This window comes from Prunus dulcis, chromosome 1 (genome assembly GCF_902201215.1).
Source record: "Prunus dulcis chromosome 1, ALMONDv2, whole genome shotgun sequence".
Taxonomy (NCBI): domain Eukaryota; kingdom Viridiplantae; phylum Streptophyta; class Magnoliopsida; order Rosales; family Rosaceae; genus Prunus; species Prunus dulcis.
The window spans coordinates 4,427,572-4,436,185 of NC_047650.1; the positions used below are offsets into that span (position 1 = coordinate 4,427,572).

The 8,614-nt window shown below is 38.9% G+C and overlaps 2 protein-coding genes across 2 annotated transcripts; both read right to left on the reverse strand.

Moving 5' to 3' along the window:
• Nucleotides 1–2,404: 2,404 nt before the first annotated feature.
• Nucleotides 2,405–4,871, reverse strand: LOC117624159 (ubiquinol oxidase, mitochondrial-like). The gene is made up of 4 exons (XM_034355301.1): nucleotides 4,275–4,871; nucleotides 4,044–4,172; nucleotides 2,966–3,454; nucleotides 2,405–2,712 (listed from the first exon to the last, which is right to left on the reverse strand). Exons 1-4 carry the CDS (start codon nucleotides 4,623–4,625, stop codon nucleotides 2,653–2,655), a joined length of 1,029 nt encoding a protein of 342 aa, XP_034211192.1. The 5' UTR covers nucleotides 4,626–4,871; the 3' UTR covers nucleotides 2,405–2,652.
• A 1,097-nt stretch (nucleotides 4,872–5,968) lies between these two features.
• LOC117616440 (ubiquinol oxidase, mitochondrial-like) lies at nucleotides 5,969–7,993 on the reverse strand. The gene is made up of 4 exons (XM_034345767.1): nucleotides 7,331–7,993; nucleotides 7,111–7,239; nucleotides 6,415–6,903; nucleotides 5,969–6,202 (listed from the first exon to the last, which is right to left on the reverse strand). The coding sequence occupies exons 1-4, from the start codon at nucleotides 7,661–7,663 to the stop codon at nucleotides 6,143–6,145; spliced, it is 1,011 nt and encodes a 336-aa protein (XP_034201658.1). The 5' UTR covers nucleotides 7,664–7,993; the 3' UTR covers nucleotides 5,969–6,142.
• Nucleotides 7,994–8,614: the final 621 nt, after the last annotated feature.

Consider the following 8,614-nt stretch of genomic DNA (forward strand, 5'->3'; position numbering starts at 1 on the left):
AACCCAATTCCAGTAAGAAAATTAAAGGAATGAAGATTTTTTTAGAGTAACAAAGCAACACACAATTCAAAATTCAGATTTCATAAGAGATATTTAGTGATATACTCATTTCTAGCACTAATATTATAAATAAACCCTACACAATTGAATTCCTATAAACAAACCCAAAAAAAACCCAAAAAATGATAGCTAACCTTATTGAATTTAATATTGATTATTAAATTACTTTGATGCCCTATTGAGTGCTTTGGGTATTTTTATGAGATTTTGGGATTGGGCTTGTTTTAAGAAATTGATGGCAGTTTTGTAATTTATAAGAAGTTAAAAGCTTTTTTGTTATGTTGTAAATGGGCTTTGGGTGTGTTTCTAAAGTCCATTTTATATAGGGTATTTTTATAATTTAGGCCCCCATATTGAGTATAATAGTGAATCTCCCATTTCATAATCGAATAAATAAAAAATAATAATGGAAGGAAGATTTTTTTAAAGTAACAAAGCAAACATTAATGGAAAATCAAAGCAGCATGATTAGCCTATGACTAGGACGAAGTGGTTACAGAACTAGAAAAACGGAGAAGCTTGATTTCAACTTGCGTCGACTCATGGTCTGAATGTGTTCGCGACAGCGGCGCCCCCACCTCTTCCTCACCAGAGCACCCTCCCTCTCTTCATCCCGCTCTCTCTCCCCGTCCCACTCTCCTCCCAGTTTCCCATCCCTATCAATATATACAAATTGTTCTTGGAGGGACGTCTAGAGGGAGAGCCCAGGTGAGAGAGTTGTGCTTGGAGGCTCGTTTTCTCGCAGAGCGCATAGCCCAATTGGAGAGCGCAATCAATGAGCTTAGTCTGATTAGCATCGCATAACCTAGACTTAAGAAACCTCTCGAAGGAGGGGTCGATGGCGAAAGGGGGGTGGAATCGGAGAACTCAAGAAGATGGGATGGGGGAAAAAGGGACGGAGAGAGAGAGAGACAAAGGGACGAAAAGAGGGAGGGGGCTCGGGTGGGTGCGACTATGCGTCTGGTTTTTTTTTTTTTTTTTTTTTTTTTTTTTTTTTTTTTTTTTTTTTTTTTTTTTTTTTTTTTTTTTTTCTTATATATATATATATAGTTTTTGTTTAATTATATGTTATTTTATCATTTTATGTAATAAAAAATTTAGGAATTGATTAATGGGTGGGTCACACAGTAGACACGTCAGCATTTAACGATTGACTACATATTTAACTTAACAGAATGATGAAATGGGACGATATTGAAAACGTAAGTGTGTAAATTGATAAAATTAATATCCTAGGGTTCATATTGAGAACCACTCCAAACCTGCTAGGAATATAATAATGATTAAGATTATAATCGGAGCTTTTTTTGAACAGATAGATTTGCCTTTCTACATGGTGTTAACCCTTGGTGAATGATTAAGAATTTTCATTTAGATATGAACTTATTTTATCATGATATGATTTCTTTTTTTAATCTCTCTGCTATTTGTTACCTTGACTGTTTGAGGGGATTCTTAAACCTCATTAATATGAAATAGTTAAAGAATAAGTTTAACTTTAATTGATACTACACCTACCATAATTTTTTAGCAAACGAGCAACCTGTGCAAGAGCATATCATTTTCATTGCTTAATCCCAAATTGAAATTTCATATAAAATTCAATAACCAAGAGGGTCCTTAACCCAACTACTTAACGGAAACTAAATGCATTTCTATAAATTGTAAACTTTGAGTAAAACAGTAACCAATTTGAAATTTCCTATAAAATTCAGTGATCAATTTGAAATTTTCTATAAAATTCATAGACCAAAAATATATTTAACAATTTGTTTAATACTGAAAAATAAATAGCATTGTTGGTGGTTCTTCATTTACTAGCTCCAAGCAATATTGCGAGAGGGGGAATACTCATGACCTCAAGAGCAGGTTCATAAGTAGACATTCTTAAGCGCTTGAACTTCAGGCCTCTTTCCTTTAACTAAATGTTTTTTTAGTGCATGAAAATTTGATTATTTAGATTAAATAAAAAAAACAAGGTTGCATCTTTGTGTAAATTCTTAAATACGGGGAAGATATTTAAAAAAAATGTGATTGTTATTTGAGAACAATCAATTTGTTGATAAATCAGCAACAAATCGGTTTCCATAAAAGAGAATTTGCATATGTTTTGTACTGCGAAATCAAATCTTTGCTATTCTAGAATAACCCCCTATAATAATCGTTAGATCCACTTAGAAGCCCCCTGAGCTCGAGCCACTGTGTTTGGGCTCTCTTTCCATTTCTGTTAGAGAGGCCATCTGGCTCTTGTTTTAGATAGCACTGCACCTATCAAACCATATTCTAAGAAAGAGAGAGAGAAAAGAAAGACAGACGCATTTTGGAATACGCATTTGTGCTGATATAGGGAAGCTTGATAGAAGGCTATCGGAAATACCCATTACTCAAAAATGAATATATCAGCCATCAATTTCAATCAAAAGTCAACCTGAAACTGCGAGGAATCACATACAGTTTTACCCTCTCATGAGTCATATCTAATTGAAAAACCATCTATGTCCACATAGACCATAGCCTTCATCCATCATTTACAAAACAGATCATATCCGATAGACATATAACACTTCCAACAATTGGCATACAAGATGCCTTCTAGTGGTAACCAAGGGGAGCTGGTGCCTCTCTCAATTCCTTGCCCTGAAAATGAATATCCTGCATACACAAAGGCAGACAGATTCCGGAAATCCAGAATTAATAAGACGAGCCTTGAGAATTACGTGAACATGGTTGTCTGGTTATAGGAAAACAGGCTAAAACAGACACGGGTGCTCATTATAGGCTTCACAAAATGAATTAGAATCGTGAAAGCTTCCACAGAAAACAGAACTCAACACATCTAAAGAAGTGACAAAATTGTAAAAAACCAATGAAAGGCATGATAATGGAAAAGGTGTTTAATACTCACCGATGCAAAATGGTTGACATCTCGATGATGAGCTTCATCGGCACGAATCACAGTAATAACATCCTTCAGTGTAGAATCCTTAGGAAGCCTCCAGTAGTCAATTGCAATTGCAGGAGCCGGTACATTTTCAATCTTGCCACTATCGATATCCTTCAAATACTCTGTATAAGAGTGTATAGCCTCCTCCTCCAGATACCCAACAACCCTATGTGCCAGTTTTGGGGAAAGCACATAAAGAACAAAGAAGGCATTGAAGAACACTCCCTGCACAGCGAGAACCAGTAGTCTCTCGTACCACACGGGCTTCACAAGTTCCACCATCGTCATGAGGTGCATCCTCTCATTCTCTGCCTCTTCAAGTAAAGCCTTGATCCAACCACCACTCTGCTGGAACTTGCGGAGAGACCTTAAGTGCAGTAGCATTCCTCCCACCATACCAGGTACAGCTGCCACGGTTTCCAGCATCATTGCACGGCACCCATACCGCCTCTGAAACATACATTTCATTAGTTCAGAACTTCAGATCATATTGGAAAGAAAAGGAAAAAAAAAAAAAAGGCTTTGACCATGACTTTTAACTAGTACGATTATGAACAATAACTTAGGAAGCTTCTACCCAGATTACAACTCCTGACAACGAAGAGGCATCTAAACTAAATTGCAGTTATGGTTACCCACAAAAATCAACAAACTTGACATGCATTTACAATAAAAAGTGGTTCAATTTTTTGCCTTGAAACCCAGGAAGTTATAGAGCTAACTACATTTCCCCTAATTGATGTTTACGGAGAGATTCCTTTAATGGAATGTATATAACCTAATTAAAGAATACCAGCTATGCATAATTCTGTGACCATATAAGCAATAACAAACAGTCTGATCAACAAGGCTGTTTTCTCTTCACACCAATGTTCTCAGTAAAATTCAGTAAACAAAAAAGAGAGGAAAACAATGAAAACATGAACCAAAAATATTCTACAATTGATATGTTCTGCTTCTTGTGTCAATCGATTGTATTGAAAAATTAATATTTGCATAACATGAAAAATATTAAAAATAAGCAAAAAGTAACAAAAACCTGAAAGAAAACATCAGTTGGAATCCGAAGAAGCTTGACGGTCCTATACGCAACTCTGTCCAGAAACGTCTTCGGCACATGATGCTTGCTCAGATCAATCGACAAGTCTGACTTATAAGTCTCCCATGGCTACATTAATTAAACAAAATTCAAGATCTGCTAATTCATATATAGAAACAAAATTTCAAATTTCAAAAATATATAAATATAATTCTGACTAGTGCTTCTAACCATGAAGCAATTCCAAGGCCACTCACTCCCGTCCTCCCTTGTGATCTTCGGCCTCTGAATCCCCCAGTAATTCGAAACCACAACGCTATCACTTCCTTTCTTGGCGTCGTCGGAAACCGAGCTCTGGCTCTCCTTCTGCTCCTTCTCCCCCAGCGACCCCGTTTCAGCAGACTGCGGCACCGTGCTCATCATCCTCCTCCAGTAAAACCCGCCCAAAACGTCACCGTTCCGGCGATTCAGAAACTCTGCGCCGTCCAACGGCCTGACGGCCACCGCCGTGGAAATGTAGCGGTTGCAGTTGCGGCCACCGAGCAGGCCGCCGACAACCGACCTCACCGCGATCCGGTTCATCTTCTCCGGTCCTAGAGGGTTTTAGAGATCGTTAATTTGGGATTTTTTTTGGTAATAAAACGGTTGCTTAGTTGATTTTGTGTGGCTTTTGAGTCTTCAGAGATAAGCAGTAGGGACATATATATGGTAGAGGAGCAGAAGTTACTGGAAAGGGTTTTGATCTCCTGTTTCGCGGGAAGATCAAATGATTTTACCCCGTTTGCTTGGAGAGCAAGTACGGCATTTATTTCTTCCATCACGTGAACCTCGTTGGACAATGGCGGTTGTGTCGTGTGAGTGGGGCGGGGGGGAATTAGTAATTCTCTGCGCTCAGTGCCACAATTCTTCGTCTCTCTCCTAGAAAATTTATTTACTGTTCACCTGTTTGTGCAGAAAAGTCAATGGTAAAATCACTGTCTAGACCAGCAGCAAAACTTGAGTCAAACGGAATAATCAAGTGAAAAAATTATTACATGTCGTGTTCGGTCAGCTTTGACATGTATAATTTTTATGTGGAATTACGGAATTACCCTTCGCTGGATTCGAAGTCCATGGGAGACGTTGTCATGGGCATTACTGCGGTGGTTCGGACAATTGTTTGGCTCCATCTATTTTGGACACCCGCTTCCTTTTATATAAATGTTTTATGTGGAACTACGGAACTGCCCTTATCTGGATTCCAAATACGTGGGACTTTATCATGGACACTGTTGGGGTGGTTCGGACAATTGCGTGGCTCCACTTATTTTGGACACCCGCACTTACGTCGCTGCTGCTTTTTAGTGACGTGTGCGACGGTCCAAGTAGCACCGGCAGACTTTTATATTTCAAAATTCGTCATTGAAAATTCTGTAAAGGCAGCTGTGGGGCAGGAACCATGTACCAGTTTTCTAATTACAATTAAAAAAGGAAAACACATGGCATGCACTCTAATTAATCCACGTTTGTCGAAAGTTGAAGATCCGTCCATATTATAATTTAATTTAATGATCAAATTTACTTGCTTCCCTAGGAGGTAGAAATTATCAAACGTTCTAAGCATATACAATTGGGCATGCTCCAATGGAAATGACAAGCAAAGCAATTAGATTTGTCAATTTGATTATTATTTGTTTGCAATTTTTGAAGTCAAGTCAGGTGTGCGCCAGGTGAACTTTCCCATTCTCGATGTTGTGTGAGGCAAAATATGTGTATGGAAGATGTGAGTTAGGTTAATTGGTTAATTTACTGTATTCTTTACACTCGAGTTTGATTTTATCTTCTGTAATTTCGCGTAATTTAGATTATTATTTGTATATTAAAAAAAAAAGGGATTGATTCATCTTGATTATAAAAATAGGCCACTGGATCCAATCAAAACGAAATTAAGAAGATAGAAAACATGCTGTTTACAATCTTATTAGATGTGTGTAAAAAACAATCTGTGTTCATATACATCATTTATAATCTTCGTGAATATACAAGAGAGAATTTATTAGATCATAAAAGGAAGAATAAAAAAAACTCTTTTAATTCCTCACGTACATACAAGATGAGTTTTAGTGATAACCAAGGGGAGCTGGTGCTTCTCTTAACTCCTTCCCCTGAAAATGAATATCCTGCAAAAACAAAACACAAAACAGATGAGAAAGCCAAATTGATAAGACACACCTTAAGATAAGATAAATTTGAGACTAATAATGCAAACATGGTTTTCTGGTTATAGAAAACAGAATCAAACAAAAACAATGCTCCTCCATGTATCAAAGGAAGAAGTAACAAAAATTGTGAAACCAGTAAAGATCGTGGAAAGGCAGTTCATAAGACTCACAGATGCAAAATGGTTGACATCGCGATGGTGAGCTTCATCGGCCCGAATCACAGTGATAACATCGTGAAGTGTGGCATCCTTAGGCAGCCTCCAGTAGTCAATTGCGATTGCAGGAGCCTTCACATTTTCAATTTTGCCATTTTCAATATCCTTCAAGTACTCTGTGTACGAGTGCACAGCTTCCTCCTCCAGATACCCAACAACCCTATGAGCCACTTTGGGGGAAAGCGCATAAAGCACAAAGAAGGCATTGAAGAACACTCCCTGAACGGCGAGAACCAGAAGCCTCTCGTGCCACGCGGGCTTCACAAGTTCCACCACCGTCATCAGGTGCATCCTCTCATTCTCTGCCTCTTCAAGTAAAGCTTTGATCCAGCCACCGCTGTGCTCGAATTTACGGAGAGACTTCAAATGCAGCATCATGCCTCCCACCATTCCGGGGACAGCTGCCACAGTTTCCAGCATCATTGCATGGCACCCATGCCGCTTCTGCAACATGAATAATGTTCAGTTTATATAATTTCCTCCAACCATGTCAAATTTTTATGTTCCCCTTTTGTAATTTACTAGGAACAAACATCGGAATTCCGAAATTCACAAGCATTTTACATTGATTCAAGCTTGTAACAGAGTCATAATAAAATCAAAACAGAAGGGGGAAAAAAGAATTGAGGTGAGAAGGTAACAAATCAAAACCTGAAAGTAAAGATCCGAAAGAACTCGAAGAGCCTTGACAGTCCTGAACGCCGTTTTGTCCAGAAACGTCTTCGGCACATGGTGCTTGCTCAGATCGATCGACAAATCCGCTTCATAAGTCTCCCATGGCTGCACTCAAAATTCAAAATTCAAAATTTCATAAATAAATAAATAACTAATTTCAATAATTTAGAGTAGTCTAGTTAGTCCTCCTCCTGACCTTGAAGCAATTCCATGGCCACTCTGTCCCGTCCTCCCTTTTAATCTTGGGCCTCTGAATCCCCCAGTAACTGGAAACGACAACGCTACGATTGTCGTTCGAGCTCTCCTTCTTCTGTTCCTTCTCCGCCAACGGCGTCGTTTCGCCAGTCGACCCCGTACTCATCATCATCCTAGTCCTCCACTGAAACGCGCCCAAAACGCTGTCGCTCCTCCGTCTCAGAAACTCCGAGCTCTCCAACGGCCTCACCGCCACAGCCGTCGAAATGTAGCGATTGAAGTTCCGGACATTGGCAAGACCTCCGATCACCGACTTCAACACAACCCTGTTCATCTTCTTCGCTTAAATTTGGGTTTTTGCTTGTAGAAAATCGATTTTTTTTTCTTTTGTCGTGGTGAGCTGAAGCGGGCTTGAGCATTTTATATGGTGATTGATTTGGCTCGAAAGCTTGAAATTCAACGGTAAAATTTTGGCAGTTGACGATCTTGACTTTGCCATCTCTCTTCGTCTTGTCTAGATTCCAAGTCTTTTGGGGTTGTATTGGTGCTGTCAAATCGCGTGGACCGATCAAATTCTTGCGTCCCACGCCGGAGTTTACGGAAGTGACGTGTGTCCATGCTGGTGCTTTGCCGGAAGGGGCTGACTGGCGTGGCGGCTGAGAGAGGTAAGAAAGAATTGACTATTTCAATCATTTATAGGAAAGAATCAAGCATATCCTCAATCCCGATTCCCGACTATGCATCTAGAACAAAAACACATTCATGTTGGGTATAAACAGTAGCAGTGGTCCCATTTAAAGGTATCAAAAGGACGTGTCGAGTCCGCCCGTCCTATTCAAACTCGTGTTTTTAATATTTTCGTGCCGTGTCGTATTGAGTCGTACTGTGCTAGTCTATTTAATAAAATCATTGATCCCAGCCTAGCCTAAAATCCATGTCCATATTGAAACGGGCCGGGCCAGACTCGTGCCGTACCCGTGCTTGCACTCATGCCATAATCGGGCCCAAGAACAAACCTATTTAATTTGAATTTTTTTCACTTGATTTTTTTTTGCCCACTATATAATTCAAATTCAAAACATTAAAAATATAATTAGAGGTAAAAAATTATGAACTACTTGAAAACATTAATCAATCAAACATTTAAACAATATAAAAGGGGCGGAGGGCAAAAAGTGTCCAACTCCACAAAGTCCACTTCAACTTTTCATCTTTAAATAGCGTATTATTTTATATGTGAAGAAATGTCTTGCTTTGATTATAAGAGAAGTGTATATTCATATGT

Coding starts and splice junctions, on each gene's coding strand:
- LOC117624159 (XM_034355301.1), bottom strand. CDS start 4,625: ATGAACCGGATCGCGGTGAGGTCGGTTGTCGGCGGCCTGCTCGGTGGC. Junction 4,173..4,274: donor GGCCTTGGAATTGCTTCATG/GTTAGAAGCACT, acceptor TAATTAATGTAG/CCATGGGAGACTTATAAGTC. Junction 2,713..2,965: donor ATGTCAACCATTTTGCATCG/GTGAGTATTAAA, acceptor TTGTGTATGCAG/GATATTCATTTTCAGGGCAA.
- LOC117616440 (XM_034345767.1), bottom strand. CDS start 7,663: ATGAACAGGGTTGTGTTGAAGTCGGTGATCGGAGGTCTTGCCAATGTC. Junction 7,240..7,330: donor GGCCATGGAATTGCTTCAAG/GTCAGGAGGAGG, acceptor TTTTGAGTGCAG/CCATGGGAGACTTATGAAGC. Junction 6,203..6,414: donor ATGTCAACCATTTTGCATCT/GTGAGTCTTATG, acceptor TTGTTTTTGCAG/GATATTCATTTTCAGGGGAA.